Source organism: Dysidea avara, chromosome 7 (assembly GCF_963678975.1).
Source record: "Dysidea avara chromosome 7, odDysAvar1.4, whole genome shotgun sequence".
NCBI classification, from domain to species: Eukaryota; Metazoa; Porifera; class Demospongiae; order Dictyoceratida; family Dysideidae; genus Dysidea; species Dysidea avara.
Window position 1 is genome coordinate 35,493,718 of NC_089278.1, and position 25,185 is coordinate 35,518,902.

Sequence of the window (25,185 nt, forward strand, 5' to 3'; positions counted from 1 at the left end):
GCAGGTGGTTTCATGATTGGCATAACTGTTTGTTGCTGTGGTTGCTGACAAATTTAACGGTGATATCAATGTTGTGACCAACAGAAAATGAGCGGTCTGTTTTAATATCTAAGTATGCAATGTGCAAAGATGATTCTGCAATAAATTACATTAGCACAGTACTTTCATCAAGGCTATAGTAGTAGTACAGTCCATTAAGTACATATATTCCACATAAATAAATAAGTAAACAGTATAATTTTCTACAGTACGTCTAGTCAAGATACCTAATATCACAAATAAAGGTACGGATCATCATGGGAGTAAGTGTAATAGCTGTAGGGTCTACTTGAGGATTAGTAGTATCTGTAAGGATCACATGAGCTCACATGATCATCTATGATGTAATCATACCAGATAACACAGAAGGTGTATCAATGTTCCACTTCAGTCTGTTTACCATTGATAACTTTACATCACCACCCAGTGTCATCTCTACACAACTGATCAGCTCAAATGTAACAAACAAGTCCTGAAATTATGTGAAATGGTAAATGTACACACAAACATAAGGAAAAATATTGGAATCATACAAGCTGCTGCTCTTAAACAGAAACATAAACAACACCTGACATGCAAATACAATTCCTACTTTAACCCATAGTGAGGCCAGCATCCCTAAAGTAGTAGTAGTACATATAACGCAATAACCTCCCTTGTTGCAGCACTCTTTTTTGTAACCAGACAAATGTTATATAAAAGTTGTGGGGCAAGCCTAAGCGGGTTGAGTTGCTTATAATAATACAGTTACCTACTTTGTGTGTTTGGTATTTTGTGTAAGGATTAGCAGATTTGAACCACTTGTGCAACTAAAAGGATAATTTGCTAGGTAAGGGCAAAAATGTGTAATAAGGGGCACCTGCTGTTGCTGAGGGGCACCTTCCTCTTTATTAGAACAGCAAGTATACAAAAATATTGGAGTTTTCAACTAGAGTAGGGACCATAGTACATCGATAAAAAGTACTGAAACAAGCTGAAGTAGTGCACGACATTATAAGTGACTGTGTTCAATAAAAATGCAAAGTATGGATATAACACTTCTTATTGTTTTACTGTGATTTAATATCATGCACTACTCTAGCTTGTTTCAGTACTATTTATTGATGTGCTATGGTCCCTACTCTAGTAGAAAATTTCAATTTTTTTGTGTACTTGTTTGTTAACTTTTTGTAAATAATTATTATGACTGGTAAACCCACGCATACCGCATCTGAAATGGCACCGCACGCCCCAGCTATATCAATTATCATCTGAAAAGTGAAGTATCCATTATGCTTCATTGACAGCTATGTTCAACCCATTACACAGCATTTCGAATCAAGAACTGTTCGAAAAGCACCTTTGCAATCCATGCATACTGAAAGAAAGAAATAAATGGTAACGTGTGCGGCCCCAGTTATATCAATTACCACTATGAAAGACAAAGATGATTTCCGGTATGAAGGGAAGCCATCTCACTACCGCCAAATTGTCACTTTTCACTGTCAGTGAAGATTAATAGGACACAAAGGAAGACACCGGTAAGTCCATGAAGAATGTATTATATGTACTGCGGTATGCCAAAAGGCACCTCTCAGGCTGAAGCAACATCGGACAGTGAAAAAATCAAACCCGTAGCCTTAGCTGTTATCAAGTTGCACTTGTCTGAAGGCATCAGTCAGTCAGTTACTCAGTCAGTAGAAAATTCTGTTAAATAATTCTTTTTTAAAGTCCGTAGCAACTTGCTGAAAGCGTTTCGGGTCAATCTGAAAGCTTGTTTGGGCTTAGTTTTACCTAACCAATACTGCCTCATCGTCATCAGGGAAAATTGAGGGTGGTTTGGGGTGATTTTTTTCGTGGGCTACATCTACTCCTTTGTGGTCCCTACTATACCATACTATTGATAAATACAGTTTAGAAATATTATTTCTTGTGATTGTTTTTGTAGTTATGTGTGATATACTCTTTTATAATGAATGTGTATTTAGCTATATTTCTGAGTGGAAAGGCAATTAGAAGAAATGATAAGGTTATATATACACAGCACGTATAGCCAGATTCAGTGAAGCATCAGCTGCTGGTTCCAGCAATCTTCAAACAACTGTTGACATCATCGACATTGATCTACACGATCAAAGGTGATACATTTCAACTGTATATCACAGTGGTTGATGTGCTAGTGCATAAGTTTGTACTGTTGATTGCATGACTAATTTTATACTGTTTTTTAAAAATATCAATAATTATTATAGTGTTGTTTTAAATGTCCATAATCAATTATGTTGCAACTATTGATTGTAATGTAGGAACATATGTGTGAGTATTAGAGTATAATAGTTATAGGTGCAGAGATTACCAACAAAAGATAAAAATCATATCCAAGATGATGATGTTACTTGTCTAACAACATAGCTACACTACTAGTGAAAGAAGTCTACATAACTTTAAAAACTAATGGTGGTGATTGCATTACATCATTGGAGTGGCAGAAATAGATGGATCGCTAGTAAACAAACAACACTGATTGTATTGTTATCAACGACATTATATGGGTTGTCAACAATTGTTATCAATGACATAAGTGCCCTTTTATGTGATCGGTAAAAAACATTGATTATTCTTTGCATTATCAGCAGTGTACATGTAAATTTTTCAATATTTGTCATAGCCTTTTTTACATGAACTCTATGAAAGTCCCGCTAGTATGAGGCTCGCTGAGGCTCACCCCAACAATCTCTACAAGACTGTAAACTTTTATTGTAACTTTTTTGATGTAACACCTATCACACTGCATCTAAGGAAACATTGTTATGAGACTATACAATAGCACGCACTAACTGAATGATAAGCAAAGTAGCTGTTTAATTTGATTTTCAGCTATATTCTAACCATCACTTGCACATAGAGAACAATGTATGAAGCACACTTAAATCAGTTCACTAAATCATTTTATTTTATTTAATAGCCTTAGTTTCCCTTCCACCTCCACATCTGTAAGAAGAACATATTTTCATAAAAACACAGCAGTAAAAAGAGCTAGAAAATATCCTTGTATAGGAAAGATTCCAACAAGACCTATAGCTACACTGAGACTCAATCATACTGTACTTTGCTGTCTGCAGCACAAGATCAACTGACGTTGCATCTGACTTAAGGGAATATGTGATACAAAGTAAAGGACAAACAATTATGCAGAAAATCACTACAGAGGAGAGAGGTTAGTATTTCAATGAAGAGAAACTATTGTTGCAACTTTACCCACAAGTGAAAACCCCTTTGTTTAAGGAATGATTCCTGTGTTAAATTCTTTATATTTACTGCACAATTATTCACAAACAACCTTCCTTACCTTCACATTGACAGTTACAGAAGTGGACAAGTTAGCATCTTCCTTCACAGCAAACATGTGCTCTAGTCTCAACAAGAGACTTGTCTTCTCCAGTAGTTGAACTGTCAACAGGTGAACATTTTCTGGTAACTCTCTCCTCAACCCACTGACCTGTAAACAGTAATGTACAAAGGTGAGAGCTTAATTTGTCAGACTGGGTCGCACATGGACTTGTTATTAACAGTATTCAACATAAATTATTATTAATAGATACAGAGAAATTCACAAGGGAGTGCTAGCTAACAGGGATATTGATGTTGTAACAAAACTTATAGTATAGTAGCTTAATCAAGAAAAGTGGCGATTTAAACAAATTGAGGTAAACAGTGTGTAAAGTACACTAAATCATGCTCTTATTACATGGTGGCATGGAGGCACACCTATACACAAGGTTTTTTTTTTAATTGACCCAGAGGGTATAGCATAAATGTCGCTGTATGGTTTAAGTTAAACTTTCGAGAGGTCTGGGGATGTAACCTCCAGAAGCCATAAAATTGTTTATAATTTTGATACATGTATATAGCTTGATGCAGCCTTGTTAACTTTACAAATGCTTAAAATTGTACTAGAATCAATTGCAAACAACCCAAACACATCAAGATAGTTCGGAGAAATATCTACCTATATATTCAACCAATAGAGAAAAGTGAGATAACAGTGTGTAGGTCAAGAAAGAGTTTCAATTTCAGCTCTTGCACTGGTATTTGTTTCTTATACTTAAAAGGAATCTTTTTGGATGTTCCATAACTATAACCAGCTGTCATGCATTGATTCAAATTACAATATGTACAGTTTGAGCTGAACCCTGAGAAAACAGCTAAAGAGTAAAGAAGATTCTATAACATTTCAGCCAAACAAATGATTAGTGGGGACAGTAGAGGTGTCAAGAGCAGACATTATGGATTCTCCATGGCAATGTATATTGAAAATTTCAATTGGTCATAAAATTAATAATGCATCAGACATTTAAATAAAAGATTTTGAAATCTTTTAGCAGGTCAAGCACTACTACAAATGAGCCAAATTTCAAGTAATTGTCCATATATTAAATATTTTTGAGGGTTCAGATCAAAGTGTACGCGTTATTCCTTTTCTGTTTTTTATTAGCTATGATTAGCATGCAATTGTAACCTGTAGCTTCTATTCCTAGCTAGCATATAATAGTATGGCTGCATGCAGTTACCATTAAATACACACTTGGTTTGCTGCATACAACTAGCAAAAGGTTATTTTAAATCGTAGAACCTCAAACTTCAATATCTACATACTTGACTAATTTCCACTACAAAGTGACACACATTTTCCTATACAGTAATGTCTAAACTTAGTTTTAGTTTTTGTTATAGTAGTGATGCATCATTATTGCTTTTTTACAGTAGTTATAGTTTCAGGAAAGATGTATGCAGATCGTATAAGTTTAACAAAGTTTTTAAAGTATTTAAGTCACAAACCATAACCCACACAACATAGCTTTTGTTAGAACCTAGTGGTCGTATAATACTGCCGTGCTATATACCAATGAGTTTATATATTTAATTGCAAAATCACAGTCGCAGAAAGAACTACTAAACGAGCAGTGAATAAACTAAGACTTTATCAAGCTGCAAATCATATGTACAGTTGCTTAGCATCGCAGCACAATACATGTTATTGTTGCAATATTTACCATCCCATTGTAATTTTTGGAGAAATCTGATATCGATTCACTGCCATTGTGTATCAGAATTGTGGGAGGAAGTAGCAGTCTTTCTCCTAGTTGACGATGGAGTTTACCAGAGTTCTCAATCTTGTCGACCAGTAGTAGATGTTTCCCCCTGGCTATCAGACCATCTCCAAACTGGCCATCTTCATTCAATGGTTCTCCCACACCTCGTGAGTCATCATGGAGTAAACGACGATGAACCTATTGAGCCACAACAGTGGTAAATAACTAAATGTGACCAGATTTTACAAAACCAATCCAAATCACACACACACACACACACACACACACACACACACACACACACACACACACACACACACACACATACACACACACACACACACACACAATATCAAACTAATGGATAGCTACACTACCATATTGGATTTGACACTCAGACTACTCAAGGCTGGTTTTTTTTTTTTTTTTTTTTTAATTTTGCTGTGAAAACTTCACAAACAGAAGAATATACACAGATATAATATAATAAATAATGTTAGCTATTGATTGCAAAATAATAGTTACGTAGCAGAGATTTGAATATGTCAGTGTTTTCCGCTTCAAAGATGTAGCGAGGTAGTACGTTCCATTGCCTTGATGTTGATGGTATAAAGGAGTATTTGTAGGTGTCAGTGTTACAAAATGGTTCGATGAGTCTGAACATATGGCATGATCTGGTCTGTAGCTGGTACTGTGATGTCTGTAGATGAAACTCAGGTATGTATTCAGGTGGTAAATAGACATTTTGTTTAAGAATGTTGTATAGCACAGTTAAGGAGAGCTGTTCTCTTCGAGACTCTAGTGATTCCCACTTAAGTTCGTTAACCATCTGTGTTACACTAGCATGATAGGAGTATATACCTTTGACATATCGTGCAGCACGCCTCTGAACTTTTTCTAAAGCGATCTTGTCAGTTGTTAAATGAGGGTTCCAGACTGTAGTTGCATATTCAAGTTTAGGGCGTACCAGGCTAAGGTAGGCTCTCTCTCTAAGGTGAATAGATGATGTCCTCAAGTTACGCTTTAGCAGGTTTGAAGTGACGTCTTTTCTGGGTGGTGTGGCAGGCTCGAATGACAGTTTCTGGTGTTGTGAAGGAACTGGCATGACAAGAATCAGTGGTGAATGGCCTGAAATGATATCTGTGTTGATTTTATTGCATATCAGCCACTATGAAGCCAGCACAGCCTTGTAATTTCGTGTCTGGACTTCAATTGTTCATTTTGAAGTCTATCTCTTACGCACTCTGCCACCCCTACCCTCCACCACTTTGTGAGCACTCATGATACTACTTCATCTGTCCAACTGTTCAAATTTTCTTTATTTGGTGGGAAACTGTACAAGCAACTACAAGTACTGAAAGTGATATAAATAAAAAGGATTGATGTATCTCATGTGTAAATTTCATACATGTGCTCACTATCTTTGGCAAGTTTGAATTCTTTAACCATTTATCTCAAAAATTTTCATGTGCGACTAGGATCGTCAAAATTCAGTCACACTTATTGCTTTACCATTACCCACCATCTTTTAGTATGGTAGTACTGTGATAGTAGGGATCATAAAGGTTTGGGCTTTCTTGCCCAAAAGTATCATCCAAAATTCAGCCTTACTTTTTCATGATAGGCTCATAAATGTCTTCAGAGCAAGTTTATATGGAATCGTAAATTAACTGAATTGATTGTCTATACCTGTACTGACTGACTGACTGACTGTTTATCATGCAATCTTAGTGACAGTGACAAACAATGTGGTATTGACAACATACCATCAACTCCAGACTACCATCCTTTAAGCTACTCCCTCCTTGTGACCTATCTGTTAGTATAGTGAACTGAGTATCACTAGAAGTATCCTAAAATATGCATGATACAACTATGTGTGCTTTAGTCTACTATCCTACCTTCATGTAAATCCTACTATTGACTGGGTAGTAATTCCCAGACACTGGTTCTGTATTGTTCCATTGCCAAGTTGGTCTGTAGTTTCTCCTGTTATCATGGTGGTGACAAATTTGATTGGCTACATTATCACTCACACTCTTGACTTCATCTCACGTCCATTAGCATCAGTGAACCATTCCTGGTTGGTAACCATGTTAGTATCATAACGACTGATTATCTCCTTGCCTTTCTTGTCACTGCAACAGATTATATAAGTTACTAGCTGTTGGTTGTTTTAAAATACTGTAGCTACTGAAGTTTGATATTGTTCTCATATAGTAGCTACTCCAGTCAATAACATACTACACATAGTTGGTTTGCATTCACCTGAGCTGTGATATTTTTGTCAATAAATAGGCCAACTGCCCAAACATTTAGTACCCTTAAATACCCAATATGTTTATCAAAAAAGTGCTTCGATACAAGCAAGAATAAGGCTTTTAAAAATATCCCATGCATTTAATATAGACCATTCTGGCATGCAAATAATTATTATGTTTACAACATGAATATATACTTGTTTCAGTACAAAACCATTGGGAGTGAATACATTTTCACCTCTTTTATATCACTGAATTTGGCGGGGGTTCAGATGAACGCAAACTGACTAGTTCATTCCCTCCCACTCAACAAAATATATAACCTAATAAGCCTAATGTGATAATCTCTATCAATAGCATTAGTGCATAGGTATGTAGCAGTTTCTTGGGTCAGCAAAAAATTTTAAGTAAAGAACTAAGCACACTGATATGTACATAATATACTTTGATGGACTATACAATAAACCTTACTACTGAGGCTGTTAAGCATAAAAATTGCACAGCGTCACTGTCTGTGCTAAAATGAATGAGTAATATGTGAGCTGAGGTAAAAAGCCTCCAAGCAACAATCCTAGACAGCTAGGCTTTTTTACTGTAATAGTTAACAAAGTGATTAAAGTCATTGGCAGTTTTCAAATAGCAATATTGAATGAGCTATTTTTGTCATGTGCAAGGCCACCCACAGGGGGGAGGGGGGGCATTTTGTCCCAGCCTGAAAGGGGCTCCAGGAGGCCTCATGAAGGGCCCCCTGAATACCTGTTTAAAAGATTTATATACTCTAATAGAGCAGTCAGACCTAAATACTCTAATAAAGCAGTCACAGTATTCTTCAGAGGAGAAGTGTAGCAAGCTTATAAATAAGAAGATATGGTTGGTGAGGGGTAGGTATTGTCATTGTCAGCATGTAATTACTTTTTTTGGGGGGGTCTTCAACTTACAGCTTGGGTGAAGTTGTGATTCAACCTCCTTGCCCCTGGGGCCCCACTTTAACTTTTTGCCCTGGGCCCCTTAATTTCTCTGAGAGGCCCTGGTCATGTGAAATAACATTTACTATACTTTGTAGGTATTGGTCCAATAGTAAACTCCATCTCAATGTGGTTGGTACCAGTATACAATCGGATCACCTGACTAACATAGGATGAGAACACCTGCCACACCTCCTGAACCACTGGACCCTATAATATCTCACTGATTACCATGGTAACATCACAGCAAGGCTCACATTAACAACGCTAATATTAGTCTTGGTATTGTTGTTGTTGTTGACATCATAAACTTGTGAAGAGTTAGGTCGAAATATGTAAGCTCCTGATGCCTATAACAACAGTACTAGTATTATAATTCATGCAATACAGTACATTATATACAGTAGAGTAGTACTTCATTGTAAGTAAGAATAATAGAGGTTAGCATTTTCCCATTTCATTTCCACTGCAAAAATTGTCTTGTTCTATAAAAGTAGTATATACTTATGAGTGAAAATTGTGTTATTGGTCTTCACAATGGTGTGGTGCACCAGCTGCTTGGGGTGCACGACACACTAGCATGTTTCCGGACTTAGAATCTGGTACAAGGATCATTACAATGATAAGTACTGAGAACATGTGGCCTAAATAAAGTAGGCAATAAATTTGCACTTCAGGTACCTTGTTTCAACTCTTTTTAGTTTGCAACTAGCTTATGAAATTTCTATTTTTCTTACATTTCAGTAAGCTTAAGTGTTTATTATTATCAACTCAGTGGTGGATCTAGAATTTTTAAAAAGGGGTTTCTGAAAGTTGGTATAGCTGAATAAGGCAATCTGCTGACATTTCTCCAGAAAAGTTTGAGATTTTAGAAGCTCTGAGCTTGGATTTTAGGCTACTTTTAGCTAACAATTAATGCTTTAAACTGTAAATACTATACCTAACTATAGGACAAAGATGGTGACTATAAGCTGTAGCTTTGATTGCTCTATTAGAGTAGCTACTTGACTGCTCTATTAGAGTATCTTGATCGTTTTAATGCAGTGGGAGATGAAAAGTGAAGTATTGCTGAGAGTTTAATAGCTATAAATGGTGTCAGTTAAGTGCAGCTGCATGCATGCTACTGAAATACAGTGGTATATAGTTGTTTGATATGACAAATTGTCAGTACAACAATGTATATGTGTTTAGACTTCCACTAAGCTAAATTTATAAGGGGGTTTCCATCGAAACCCCAGAAACCCATCTAGATCCGCCACTGCAACTGAAGGTTATTATATCATTACAAATGGATGTATAGCCAGTACCAATACTGCATCTCAAAGATTCGCAAATTTCTTATTATAATGGCACTTGAAGTGAAGGCACTAAAATAATAAATGGCCTCTTTAATTTGCTATTGAACATGCCATTTGCTTTTGACAATATACAAGGTAAACTTATAGAGGAAGGGAGAGAGCACATGTCCCATATTCAATCGACAATTGTAGCAATACCTGTGAACTGTTGGAATTGTGTCCATCACTTCCCCAATACCAGTAGAAGTGTTGCTTCACATCAACACTTATTCCTGACATCTGATTGGTTATTTTCTCCACATCACCAGACTCACCATCCACAGACACCTTATAACACTATTGGGTCATGTGATCTGTATGAACATTACCATGGTAACCACTGCTAACCTCATTGTTAATATCAACATGTTCATCATTAACATGTTCCCTTATTGTGCTAGTGACACATTGATGTTCCTTACCTAACAGTGGAACACAAGAAGAAACCATTGTAATGCACATTTTCTATGTGCTTGTGTTTATAAAAATTTCATGTATGTACTCAGGGCCAGAGCCCATGGTCTGGCTGGTACAACATTGGCCGGATCAGTTTTCAGATCAAGATGCTCTAATAGAGCAGTCATCATGCAATACTCTACTATAACATACAGTAGATTATAGAAACCACTCTAATTACACTACTTGGTCTATATATACCATTTACATCTACATATGTATAATTGTCTTCTGTGCGTTTTTCAAAAGTTCCTCCATAGACGTAGGCTTGGCATTGACTATGTATTTAGCAAAATTGTTGCACAATCTCAAAGAATTAAACTTTCTTCATTTTCAGAATTTTGGAAGTAAAAATTAGATACACTTATTAGACATGAAAATGAATTAATTGGTACCATGTAACACAAAATTACAAAGATTTAGCATGTAAAATAGCCTCCAGGTGCAAGCATCTATGTTCAAACTTTTCCCTTGGGTGAGTAGAATTTGATAGCATGCACTGCTTTGAGTGAGGTGGAGTTATGGTTACCATTACAGATGGCCATGCATATACCGGTCTCTACTCTACAGGGCTGAGTACTGTATAACAGCTATATACATTTATCTTTACAGGAAATAACTGGTGAACAAAACTTTCCAATTTCAAGTTGATTAATGGCTGCATTCACCTCATCATGCAATGATCCCATGCACCCAGACCCCTTAACACTGCATGCTATGCATGTTGTGCACATACAGATAGATCATTAAAAAGTGTACATGACAACCTCTACTGTAGTCCATGGATGGCCGGACAACTCAACATTTCTGGGCCCCGGTCTTGCATTATGCACTAGTACATGATCTGTATGTACTATTACAAGTGCACAGTACAGTAGGGATATAACACTTCTTATTGTTTTAATGTGATTTAATATCGTGCACTCCTCCAGCTTGTTTCAGTACTTTTTACTGATGTACTATGGTCCCTACTCTAGTTGAAATTCCAAATTTTCTGTGTACTTGTTTGTAAACTTTTTTTGTAAATAATTATTATGATTGGTGAACCCACGCATACCGTATCTGAAATGACGCCGCATGTCCCAACTATCATCAGTATCCATTACGCTTCATTGTCAGCTATGTTCAACCCGTTACACAGCATTTCGAATCAAGAACTGTTTGAAAAGTACCTCAGCAATCCACGCATATCAAAAGAATGGTGCTGCATGCCCAGGGTTATATCAATAATTATTGTCTGAAAAGTGAAGTATCTATTACGCTTTGTTGTCGGCTATGTTCAACCCGTTACACAGCAGTACGAATCAAGAACTGTTTGAAAAGCACCTCTGCTATCAAAATAGCCACTATGACAAATACGGATGGTTTCCATTACGAAGGGAAGCTATCATGTGCTATTGCCAAATCAACACTTTTCGCTGTCAGCAAAGATGAATGGGACACATAGGAGGACACTGGTAAGTCCATGAAGAAGGCATTGTACATACTGCGGTATGCCAAAAGACACCTGTCGGGCTGAAGTGACATCGAACAGTGAAAAAATCAAGCCCGTAGCCTTAGCTGTTGTTGAGTTACGCTTGTCTGAAGGCATCAGTCAGTCAGTCAGTAGAAAATTCCATTACATAAAGTATTTTTAAAATTCCATAGCAACTTGTTGAAAGCGTTTCGGGTCAATCTGAAAGCTTGTTTGGGCTTAGTTTTACCTAACCAATACTGCCTCATCATCACCAGGGAAAATTGAGGTTGTTTTTTGGGTGATTTATTTTGTGGGCCACGCCTACTCCTTTGTGATCCCTACTATACACTACTATTGCAGTGTATGATAGTGTTTTTATGCATACATTTCATGTACATATGTGCTATAGTAACAACTGGCAGCATTATCTGTGACAACATTTGGTTGTAATATATACAAAATAAAAATTTACTAACTGATGTGTCTAAAATTAAGACTGGTTTTTCAGAGTAGGTCATATAGCTATATTTATCTGAAGCTTTTTAGTGGTCAATTAAAATAGACTATTGATTAAGTGATTTAGTGGTATTTTAAAGTTGTTACCGAGAGCTTAAAGATAACTTTAGGGTGTTATTTTTTGTCTGAGTGTACATGATGATCTGGTTCACACATTTCTGAACTTGCAATCCTATTAGCTACAATACTTACTGTTGGTGGCTTGTCTCACAAAATATGTATTGTATCCAAGGGGTGGAGCTGTTGCTATGAAGACTAGTTCATAAGGTGCATTACCCCGATGTCTTCTCACAGCTGTTGTTGCTGGGGAAACTGGTATTACCTGTTTATCTTGATTACCTGTTAGAGTTTAGGTCATGTGGCTGTGCTCACCTGACATGTGATATCATTGCTACCAGTATCCATGACAACTAAGTCCTTCCTTGATACTGGCAATCTTACTACTATGTGGTCGTCATGACGAGACAGTGGATTGTACACCATCACATCAAATTGGAACTGCACGCACATATATGAGAGCACTAATCTAAACTCATCAATAATTATAATATGATGAAAATAACACAAAAGATTGAATGGTACATGTTTCTGTTGAGCTACTGTAAAATCAATGATTGCTATTATATGCTTCTGCTATTGCTAGCACTGATAGCAGATTGGAAATGCATACAGAAAAGCATGATCTGTCAGCCATTATATAGTCGATACGTACAAAATACTGACCATGTAACCAGATTTGTGAAAAGGGGTCTTCCACAAACATCCAATTCTATTAACTTAAGAGACCATAACTTAGTGTTCAACTAACATAATATTATGAACCTGAAATTTTCTCCCTTCATTAAGCTGTGTTGGTACTCACTACTAACCAAATTTCAAGTCTATAGCTTTTTCCAGTTATCAATCACTAAAGTTGGTAAATTGGATATGTGTGGAAGACCCCTTTTCACTGAATCTGGTCACATAGTATGTGTATACATCACATATATAATAGATACATACACTGAAAAGTCTCTCTGATGTGGTCATGGTGTCCTTTTTTAAGCCAAGTCAATAGAATCATGTTTCATTGTTTATGCTTGATAACAAGCTTTGGAAAGGCAAATAACCACATTCAATTGGCCAAAACATTTGCACAACAACTTTTAAGGAAGTATGATTTTAGTGACTTACTTCACTACTATTTGTTGGTGAACACACACTGATGTTCAGGTATTCACAAGTCTCCAACTTCAACGGAGCTACACTACTTGACTTACGTGACATCTCTCCTATTGACTGCTGTACTAGTTGCTACCAACAAGAACAAATAAATCATTATGAACATTTTATGTAAGCATAAAACAGTTACTATTATTCTGGAAACATAGTGGGTTTTTTATTATATTCCTGAATGTTTAGCCTTAACATCTAAGTTAAAATGTACATAGCTCAAATTCCATGTGCTCATCAGCTGCTAGAATTAAACATGTTAAAAACCACTGTGGGTCCCCTGCTAGGAAAGGATCCAGTATTTGACAGCAGTAGGCATACGTATAGCCACTGAAGATATCATAAACTTAATCCCAATGCCTTGGTACAGATCATTTTTATGTACAATATTATCTAAAGTATTCTGATCTTGTGGTCAAAACTCAGCAACTAAAAATGCCAATGGTAATTATCCCATGTGTATGACATGTTAGCATAGCTGTGGTATGTATGTGACAGTCAATTCAGTCATCATACAGTATGGTAGTACTGTATATTAGGGATCATGGAAGTTTGGGTTTTTCTGGCCAAAATTATCACTCAAGAACCAGCTTCACAACACCATCCTGGTGCATTGGCAGTGTTAATTAAGTATAACCAAGTTGAAAAGTGTCTTCAGTACAACTCTAAATGCTTCCAATAGGTAGCTACAATTTTTTTAACAACGAAATTTTTTAACTAATTGCCTGCCTGTGCCTTCAGATAAGCATAACTTGATAACAGCTAAGGCAACAGGCTTGATATTTTCACTGTTCGATGTCACTTTGTCCCTAGATGTGCCTTTTGGCATACTGTAGTACATAAAATGCATGAAGTTACCTTTGTCCTCCTTTGTGTCCCATTTCGTTTTGCTAACAGTCCAAGGTGTTGATTCACAGTGGCAGTGCAATACATGGCTTTCCATTTGTAAATGGGAATTGTCTGTATTTTCTGTGGTGACTGGATTGATTGCAGAGATGTCTTCATTTGTAATGCTAATAGGTTTTATATTATAATAGGTTTTAACTTGAATTTCTAATTGGTTAGTTAAATATTACATATATATAATTCATGCTAAAGTGGCCTGTAATTATGAGGCAGGAGGTGAATTTGATACCTGTGCATCTTTCCTTTGGAAACTTGTCTACAGAATTCTATATTACATACCTCACATTCCACTTGTCCAATGTGTAATCTTTGAGCATAATTTTTAGCAACATGTTGTTTCTCAGTACCACTAGAGATAAGCTATCCACACCAGAATTATTAGAAGATGAACAACTTACGATACAGCATCATGGTGTTGAGCCACACCCATTTCTTCAGCTGCAGAATATAGTAAGATCACATTATCAACATGACCACACCCACTATACCAAGTTTTTGTGGTGACATTGTTGAAAACATTCCATGTATGGCTTCTAACTGTCGACAAGTCTGTTGAAGATAAAAGTTCAACAACAACACTATAACTATACTATTCATATGTACTACAAAATTAAACACAAAATATTTACCTATGAAACCTCTCCCATTCAAGCAACAGGGGCATATCCAAAATTTTTCTAAGGTGGTTTCCAGATGTGGTATATAGTCACTTATGGGTGCAGGAGTCTGGGGGCACAGCTCCCAGCCTCTGACAAGATTAATGTTGAACATCAAAATACTTAGACCCATTATTTTGGTATAAAGTATTTTCAATAAATGCTTGGTCTTATTGTCATTTATGGCTAGTTAGGTATTATAGTGATCCAAATAAAATAAGAAACTTAAGATCTACTAATTTATCAATGTGTATAGTCTTACAACATTATTTACTACCCATTTAAAAATTGAATTTCCATTGTGAATTTTGACTGCTCTATCATACACTATGATAGTAGTGTATAGTAGGGACCACAAAGGTGTAGGCATGGCCCAAAAAATAATATCACCCAAAAAAAGCCTCAATTTCCCCTAACGATGATCAGGCAGTATTGGTTAGGTGAAACTAAGCCCAAACAAGTTTTCAGATCGACCCAAAATGTTTTCAACAAGTTGCTACGGAATTTTAAAAATAATTTATTTAATGGAATTTTCTACTGACTGAGTAAGTAAGTAAGTAAGTAAGTAACTGACTGTTGCCTTCAGACAAGCGTAACTTGATAACGGCAGATTTTTTCACTGTTTGACATCGCTTCAGCCCGACAGGTGCCTTTTGGCATACCGCAGTACATACAATGCCTTCTTCATGGACTTACCAGTGTCCTCCTTTGTGTCCCATTCATCTTTGCTGACAGTGAAAAGTGTCGATTTGGTGATAGCACGTGATGGCTTCTCTTTGTAACGGAAATCGTCCGTATTTGTCATAGTGGCTATTTTGATATCAGAGGTGCTTTTCAAACAGTTCTTGATTCGCACTGCTGTGAAACGGGTTGAACATAGCCGACAATGAAGCGTAATGGATACTTCAATTTTCAGACGATAATTGATATAATAGGGTGTGCAGCACCACTTCTTTCTTTTGGTATGGGTGGATTGCAGAGGTGCTTTTCGAACAGTTCTTGATTTGAAATGCTGCATAACGGGTTGAACATAGCTGACAACGAAGCGTAATGGATACTTCACTTTTCATATGATAATTGGGGTGTGCAGTGCCATTTCAGATGCAGTATGCGTGGGTTCACCAGTCATAACTATTGTTTACAAAAAAAAGTTAACAAACAAGTAATAACACTTCTTATTGTTTTACTGTGAATTAATATCGTGCACTACTCCAGCTTGTTTCAGTACTTTTTATCGATGTGTTATGGTCCCTACTCTAGTTGAAATTCCAAATTTTTCTGTGTACTTGTTAGAATAAATCTGACTTCTCTATTACAGTATCTCAACCTCTACAAACTTTTGTAGAATTAATGTACATTTCCTATATTACACTGTAACTATATTTACATACTATCCTGGCCTATTCCCATTAAGATTTGTGCATGCTTCCAATCTAAGATGGTCTGGTGGTCTTGCTGCAAACCCACAAGTTCAAATTTCAGAGTGGGTATCTGAAACCCCAGGAAACCCCCTAAATATGCCCCTGAGTAACTTCACACAAACAGTGAACTTGTTGAAACAATATGGGTGGGGCACTTGCTCAGATCTGTCTTAGTTAATAAAATTCTCCTAGTAACATGAAACACCTGGAGAAATCAAGAAGTATTTTACTCAGTATAGCTATGCATATAAAGGTATTAGTTTAGATGATTAAAGAGTACCAATATTATACACTTTCCTAGTCTGCCTACACAACATCACACCTGTAAGTGACCATTAAGATAATGGACATATCCTTTAAGACCAACTCTACTAGTAAAGTAACCAGTCCAATAAGACCATGGTTTATCACCATAAGGGAAGAAATCATCGGTCTTTAGTGTCCAAGTCAAACCAGCTTTGTGTAATGCATCAAGGTAGCGTGTAGGAGTGGAATAGAACATGTTCACTGAACCATTCTGTTGGGGCACTACATAATAATCAATTTAATTAAATTTCCATACCTTATTGACATAGTACATCAACTTGTCAAGGTTCTTGTACCAAGTGTTGGCATTCTCATAGTCAAAATCTCCCCCCATTGTCATCATAATATTATTGGTACGATAGCTGAGTGCCTAATGTATTAAAAGAATAGCAATAGACCAGAAGAAGAACCATTATCATAGTAATATATAGCTGACCTGATCTTGACAAGCTTTGATGAAGCTATCCACTCGTTCATCAACATTGTAATCAAACAAGCTTTTATCATCCTAAACATCAAATTACAATAAGCGGACCTGTACACTACTTCAATTCTGAGCCAGACCAAAACCACCCAGTTGTATATATATAAAAAGATGTTAAATGGTAGATCTAGAATTAAAACAGTACTTCTTGGAAGCTAACCTTATGGAGCCATTTACTAGGAGCCTTCAGGAACATTATTTACCGGGAGCTCTTTTAGCATATAATTCAGCACAGATCTACACACACTTGCACACACTTGCACACTTACACACACAAACACACAAAACACACAAAACACAAATACACACGTGTACAAGCACACACACACACACACACACATATTACAGATACCATGATGGGTTGGTCAGTGCAGCGGGTTCGTGAATCAAAACAGAATCCACTAGGAGGTGAGTAGTGATGATACAGTACTCCAGTAAACAGGTCAGTAGATGATCCCAGGCTCTCACTACCTCTCCATACCATCTCCCTTGTCTTGTCTTGTTTTCTTTTTGCATCATCAGCATAGTCAAGACGACCAAAGAAGAACCCATCAAATCCCATCTGTGGTCAAAATCATCATCAACAATTAACTCAGTAAACATGGGACCATCACTACACTACAGATCGCATGATACCTACCATAGCAAATAATGAAGCTTGTTCTGCTGAGTGTCCAAATGGATCAATGTGCCAAGCTACTCGTGGTCGATATTGGGAACCAAATGTGTTGGAAATAAACCTCAATCCTACGACACAACATAGCATTACTGATCATGATAGCTACTAGTGGTAGTGCAAATATGGAAACACCCCATCATAACTATTTTAGAAACTGTTTGTAAGTAAACCAAAAAGTATATAATAATCGACCATCATACTAACCAAGACTCATCTGGTCTATTATAGCATTGTAGTCAGTAGTGGCCTCATCATTCATACACCATCCACCATTAATGAACTCCAACTGACCACGATCTAATAACTGCTTCACCTATACAACATTAGACATAATAGACAATCTTCAAAGTTAACTAGTATGTTCGTTGTTTACCAACATCCAATTCAGCCAATGCTGCTTACTATCTTGTCATAATTTTACACCAAACTTAACATGGAATTCTCACTACGAAGTCATTACTGCATGCTATAGCTTGTAATTTGTTCTCCTTTATGGCTTCCCAGTCTCATTTTGATGTTAGAAAGAATTCAGTGCCGTGCCACCAAATTTATTCAAAATGATTTTACTATGGATTACAAGGCAAGACTTGTTAATTTAGCTTGCAAGATCTAGATCTATTGCCCTACTTCATCACTATTTGATATCACCCTACTCATATATTTAAGTTAGGTAGTACCAGTATAGGGTATCAAGACACACGGTAGTGTGTCGTGCGGCCCAAGAAGCTGGCGCACCACACCCGTGAGTATATTGACAGGAAGAACGAAAACGTCATTTTCACACATTTGTATCTCGGTGATCACTTATCTGATTGGAACCAAATTTGCTACACAGTTGCCCGCCAGCCAAGGGAGTCTACATTCCAAAGTTGAAGGAAATCGCTCCAGCCATTTCCGAGATACGAGCTGCCAAAGTTTCGTTTTTTTTTCTTCGTTTTTTTTTTTTCTTCTTCTTCGTCTTTTCGCACAGTTGCAAAAATTGCTATAACAAGCAAACGCGTACTCCGATCGCCTTGAAATTTGGCACACAGAAAGGGAGTCCAACGGCGAATCCTAGCATCACATTTGGTACAAATCCGATGAATGGTTCAGGAGTTATGACCGATTATTCGCGTAAAACAAGATCGATTTGTTGTCACGCCTACAGGGTAAACCGCTTCATGGAATGAGTTGAAAATTGCTATGTAGATGGAGTAACCATCGTAGGAGTGCCTTTTGGTGGTTTGAAAGGAATCGAGATAAAGACCACGGAGATATGACACAAAACCCAACCTGTGTCACAATTACGCGATCGATTTTTATGAATAAAAAAGTATTAGTTTTCACGCCTACTAGGCAAACCGCTTAGAGCAAGTAGCTGAAAATCGGTGTATAGCTGGAATAATCTTCATAGAAAGTCCTTGCAGTAGTACAGAAGAATCGGATTACAAACCACTGAGTTATGATTCGAAAGCCAACTCCGTGTAGCAAATGCGAGATCGAGATACTCTAATAGAACAGTCACCCTAATAGAGCATTCGGCTAATTTATTTATTCCATTATAGAATTTTATTACATCACAAGTTATTCTGTAGGGAGTTCAGCTGCAAACAGTTAATCTTATAGACAGTTCAGCAAGAAGACAGTCACCATGTGGAGAGTTATGCAAATATATCACTATAGAGATTCAGAACATTACAAGTCACACTGAAGAAAGTTCAGCTATAAACAAGTCATGCACTGTGTAGAGAATTCAGCTACAATTAAGTCACTCTCTAGAGAATTCAGTTACACAGAATTCAGCTACACACAAGTCACTGTGGAGAGAGTTCAGCTACAAACAAATTACCCTTTAGAGTGATCAGCTACAAACAAAACACTTTGCAGGGTGTTCAGCTGCAACAAATCAACCTTTAGAGCGATCAGCAATGAACAAATCTACCTGTAGAGAGATAAGCTAGAAACAAATCACCCTGTAGAGAGTTCAGCTACAAAAAATCACCCTGTAGAGACATCAGCTAGAAACTAGACACAATGTAAGGAGTTCAGCTACAAGCAATCACCCTGTAGAGAGTTCAGCTACAAAAAATCACCCTGTAGAGACATCAGCTACAAACTACACACAATGTAAGGAGTTCAGCTACAAATAAATCACCCTGTAGAGAGTTCAGCTAAAACAAATCAACCTGCAGAGAGATCAGCTACAAACAAATCACCTTTTAGATAGTTCAGCTACAAACAAATTACCTTGTAGAGAGATAGGCTACAAACAAATCAACCTGCAGAGAGATCAGCTACACACAATTCAACTTGTATAGAGATCAGCTACAAACAAATCACCCCGTAGAGAGATCAGCTACAAACTAGACACAATGTAAGGAGTTCAGCTACAAGCAAATCACCCTGTAGAGAGTTCAGCTACAAACAAACCAACCTGTAGAGCGATCAGCTAGAAACAAATCACCCTGAGGAGAGGTCAGCTACAAAAAATCACCCTGTAGAGATATCAGCTAGAAACAAATCACCCTGAAGAGAGGTCAGTTACAAAAAATCACCTTGTAGAGAGATCAACTACAAACAAAACACTTTGTAGAGAGCTCAGCTACAAACAAACCAACCTGTAGAGCGATCAGCTAGAAACAAATCACCCTGAAGAGAGGTCAGCTACAAAAAATCACCCTGTAGAGATATCAGCTAGAAACAAAACACTTTGTAGAGAGCTCAGCTACAAACAAATCAACCTGTAGAGAGATCATCTAGAAACAAATCAACCTGCAGAGTGATCAGCTACAAACAAATCAGCTTGTAGAGAGATCAGTTACACACAAATCAACCTGTAGAGAGATAAGCTAGAAACAAATCACCCTGTAGAGAGTTCAGCTAAAACAAATCAATCTGCAGAGAGATCAGCTACATACAAATCACCATATAGATAGCTCAGCTACAAACAAATTACCTTGTAGAGAGATCGACTACAAACAAATCACCCTGCAGAGAGATCAGCTACACACAAATCAACTTGTATAGAGATCAGCTACAAACAAATCACCCTGTAGAGAGATCAGCTACAAACTAGACACAAAGTAAGGAGTTCAGCTACAAGCAAATTACCCTGTAGAGAGTTCATCTACAAACAAATCAACCTGTAGAGCAATCAGCTAGAAAAAAATCACCCTGAAGAGAGGTCAGCTACAAAAATCACCCTGTAGAGAGATCAGCTAGAAACAAATCACCCTGTAGAGAGTTCAGCTACAAGCAAAACACCCTGTAGAGAGTTCAGCAACAAAGAAACCACCATGTAGAGAGTTCAGCTGCAAACGAATCACCTTATAGAAAGTTCAGCTACAAACAAATTACCTTGTAGAGAGATCGGCTACAAATTAATCAACCTGCAGAGAGATCAGCTACACTCAAATCAACTTGTAGAGAGATTAGCTACAAACAAATCACCCTGTAGAGAGATCAGCTAGAAACTAGACACAATGTAAGGAGTTCAGCTACAAGCAAATCACCCTTTAGTGAGTTCAGCTACAAAACAATCAACCTGCAGTGAGATCACCTACAAAAAAGCACCTTGTACAGAGTTCAACTACAAACAAATTACCTTGTAGAGAGATCGGCTACAAACAAATCAACCTGTAGAAAGATCAGCCACACACAAATCACCCTGTAGAGAGATCAGCTAGAAACTAGACACAATGTAAGGGGTGCAGCTACAAGTAAATCACCCTGTAGAGAGTTCAGCTAAAACAAATCAACCTGCAGAGAGATCAGCTACAAATAAATCACCTTATAGACAGTTCAGTTACAAACAAATTACCTTGTAGAGAGATCGGCTACAAATTAATCAACCTGCAGAGAGATCAGCTACACACAAATCAACTTGTAGAGAGATCAGCTACAAACAAATCACCCTGTAGAGAGATCAGCTAGAAACTAGACACAATGCAAGGAGTTCAGCTACAAGCAAAATCACCCTTTAGTGAGTTCAGCTGCAAACAAATCAACCTGCAGTGAGATCACCTACAAAAACGCACCTGTACAGAGTTCAGTTACAAACAAATTACCCTGTAGAGAGGTCAGGTAGAAGAATTCACCTTGTAGAGAGTTCAGCAACAAAGAAACCACCATGTAGAGATTTCAGCTGCAAACAAATCACCCAGTAGAAAGATCAGCTAGAAGAAGTTACCTTGTAGAGAGTTCAGTTACAAAGAAACCATCATATAGAGAGTTCAGCTACAAAGAAATTACCCCATAGAGAGTTCAACTAGAAGAAGTCACCTTGTAAAGAGTTCAGCTACAAAGAAACCATCATGTACAGAGTTCAGCTACAAAGAAACCACCATGTAGAGTGTTTAGCTGCAAAAAATCACCTGTAGAGAGTTCAGCTAGAAACAAATCACCCTGTAGAGAGATCAGCTAGAAGAGGTCACCTTGTAGAGAGTTCAGCTACAAAGAAACCACCACATAAAGAGTTCAGCTGCAAATAAATCACTTGTAGAGAGTTCAGCTACAAGTAAATCCCCCTGTAGAGGGATCAGCTAGAAGAAGTCACCTTGTAGAGAGTTCAGCTACAAAGAAACCATCATGCAGAGAGTTCAGTTACAAACAAATCACCCTGTAGAGAGATCAGCTAGAAGAAGTTACCTTGTAGATAGTTCAGCTACAACAATTCACCCTGTAGAAAGATCAGCTAGAAGAAGTCACCTTGTAGAGTGTTCAGTTACAAAGAAACCATTATGTAGAGAGTTCAGCTGCAAACAAATCACTCTGTAGAGAGTTCAGCTACAAAGAAACCGCCATGTAGAGAGTTCAGCCTCAAACAAACTACCTTGTAGAGAATTCAACTACAACAAATCACCCTGTAGAGAAGAAGTTACCTTGTAGAGAGTTCAGCTACAAAGAAACCATCATGTAGGGAGTTCAGCTACAAAGAAACCACCATGTAGAGAGTTTAGCTGCAAACAAATCACCTGCAGAGAGTTCAGCTAGAAACAAATCACCCCGTAGAGAGATCAGCTGGACAAAGTCACCTTGTAGAGAGTTCAGCTACAAAGGAACCATCATGTAGAGAGTTCAGCTGCAAACAAATCACCTGCAGAGAGTTCAGCTAGAAACAAATCACCCCGTAGAGAGATCAGCTGGACAAAGTCACCTTGTAGAGAGTTCAGCTACAAAGGAACCATCATGTAGAGAGTTCAGCTGCAAACAAATCACCCTGTAGAGAGTTCAGCTACAAAAAAATCACCCTGTAGAGAGTTCAGCTAGACGAAGTCACCTTATGGAGAGTTCAGCTACAAAGAAACCATTATATAGAGAGTTCTGCTACAAACAAACCACCATGTAGAGAGTTTAGCTGCAAACAAATCACCTGTAGAGAGTTCAGCTAGAAACAAATCACCCTGTAGAGAGATCAGCTAGAAGAGGTCACCTTGTAGAGAGTTCAGCTACAAAGAAACCATCCTGTATATAGTTCAGCTACATTTCAAGTCACCCAGTAGAGAGATCAGCTGCTAAAAATATCCTGTGGGGAATAATGGGCATGTAATAAACATATGTATATAATGTGTATAATTACTAATAAAATCAAAAACAATTGAAGCATTAAAAATCTTCTTTAAATTCTTTTCTTCTTCCTGTGGTAAAGAAAAAAACACATGGGTTAAAAAAGCCCCAAAGCCAGCCCTATGGCTGGCTTTGCAGTATACAAATACAAAAAGAAGTGATATCTAATCAAAAACAGCCAAGCTGTAAAAAAAGGTGTGGCCCCCAAAAAGGCCATGGTGAAAAAAGATGTGAAATCCGGCCAAGAAATGGCTGTGATGGTAGGTTAATGGTTACATTTTAATAACGACAATTCAGGTGAATTTTGTGCCGCTTGGTCTTGGCACCAAATTCACCTGAATTGTTGTTATTAAAATGTAACCATTAACCTACCATCACAGCCATTTCTTGGCCGCCACCTTGGATTTTACATCTTTTTTCACCATGGCCTTTTTGGGGGCCGCACCTTTTTTTACAGCTTGGCTGTTTTTGATTAGATACAATATACTTCCACAACTAGCATACATCTATTAATTTAATCATATAGGAATCCAGTCGATACAATGCAGTGAATCAAGAGTTACAACATAGCCATGTGACAATAGTTTTACATGGGTATGTAATTACAATTTGTTTCAAGCCAAAGTACACATTGCTACCGGGTATATATGTTGTAATGTCATATTCTTGTTCCTTTGCTTGAATCCATTTCATTTGCACATCAATATACGCTATAACATAACACATGTGACTCTTCTATTGATCTATTAGAATATCACACATGGATGTTGTGTCAGGGTGACTGCTTTATTAGGGCATTTCAATCTCGGAGCTGATCCTACCAATAATGGGTGTGATGATCTGACTTGCTTTCTGTGGTAAAACCAATTACCTAATTACGTGTTGCAGTTAAAGCATGGTAGCCATGCTGTAATCAAACTGACTTATTTTAGAGTGATAAAGACCATGCATGGTCATTGTTATCGGTGCAGCTATCTAGCTACTCCCTCATAAGATCTTTAAACAATATATACATAAAATGGTACGGTAACCTTGAGAAGATAACAACTACATAGGAAAATGGAGATACAATCGATAGTGTCAACCAGTGCGTACTTTACCATAATAGGTAAATCAATAAGTACAGATAAGGGATGTAAGTATGCAGTGGCAATTCTAGACCTGGCCTACAGGGGGGGCCAAGCATGGAACAGCATAACTATTGTTGGATGGCTGTATAATATAAAGTAGAATTTCAGGGGGGTCTGGGGGTGCAACCCCCAGAAGTTGCAGGATTTTTGCAATTTGACGGCTTGAAAACAGCCTAAAAGTTATGCTAAAAACATGAAAAATGCTATGCCAATCTATACTGCAACTTTTCCCCAAGATTGTTTAAAAGTTATTTTTCAGCGGGGGGCCATGGCCCTCCCTTAGAATCGCCTATGTAAGTACGGATGCATACTAGTAAGAGTTCATGATAAAACATAATGAATTCTTGATATTAAGCACTAACCAAATCTTTTGTTTTGTTTGGTTGTTCTTTCCACCACCTCGTAAAGAACGCCATTTCCACATAGATAAATCGTCTATTTTCTTGTTTACCTAATGCTCTAACTGCTGTATCTAGTATGTACTGTACTCCAGCATGTGTCACAGTGTTGTTAGCTGTCAAAGACAGTGCCATGTGGGTATAGTGGTGTGCGGGAACTGGCTTGCCACTCACCACCATAATAGTACTGATCGACGTTTTTTAACCAGCCTACATCGTCGTGTGTGTGAGCTACCACGTGAACATTCAACACATCAGCTTTTACATACAGCACAACAGCCAGGAGAACACACCAGGTTAAGGCCATACCTTGAGCCAAGCCCTCAACACGTGACAAGGTATCACGG

General features: G+C 37.5%; 1 protein-coding gene across 1 annotated transcript; it reads right to left on the bottom strand.

Annotated features, from left to right (window-relative positions):
- Positions 1 to 65: 65 nt before the first annotated feature.
- LOC136261850 (lysosomal alpha-mannosidase-like) lies at positions 66 to 25,170 on the bottom strand. Its single transcript, XM_066055929.1, has 25 exons — positions 25,013 to 25,170; positions 24,803 to 24,954; positions 17,971 to 18,079; positions 17,728 to 17,834; positions 17,440 to 17,649; positions 17,040 to 17,111; positions 16,860 to 16,973; positions 16,620 to 16,814; positions 14,709 to 14,769; positions 14,619 to 14,658; positions 14,500 to 14,569; positions 13,276 to 13,395; positions 12,475 to 12,600; positions 12,295 to 12,424; positions 10,023 to 10,096; positions 9,834 to 9,971; positions 8,595 to 8,687; positions 8,429 to 8,547; positions 7,148 to 7,249; positions 7,013 to 7,100; positions 6,878 to 6,964; positions 5,073 to 5,309; positions 3,368 to 3,517; positions 394 to 511; positions 66 to 345 (listed from the first exon to the last, which is right to left on the bottom strand). Exons 1-25 carry the CDS (start codon positions 25,143 to 25,145, stop codon positions 254 to 256), a joined length of 2,937 nt encoding a protein of 978 aa, XP_065912001.1. The 5' UTR covers positions 25,146 to 25,170; the 3' UTR covers positions 66 to 253.
- Between the last annotated feature and the right edge of the window lie 15 nt (positions 25,171 to 25,185).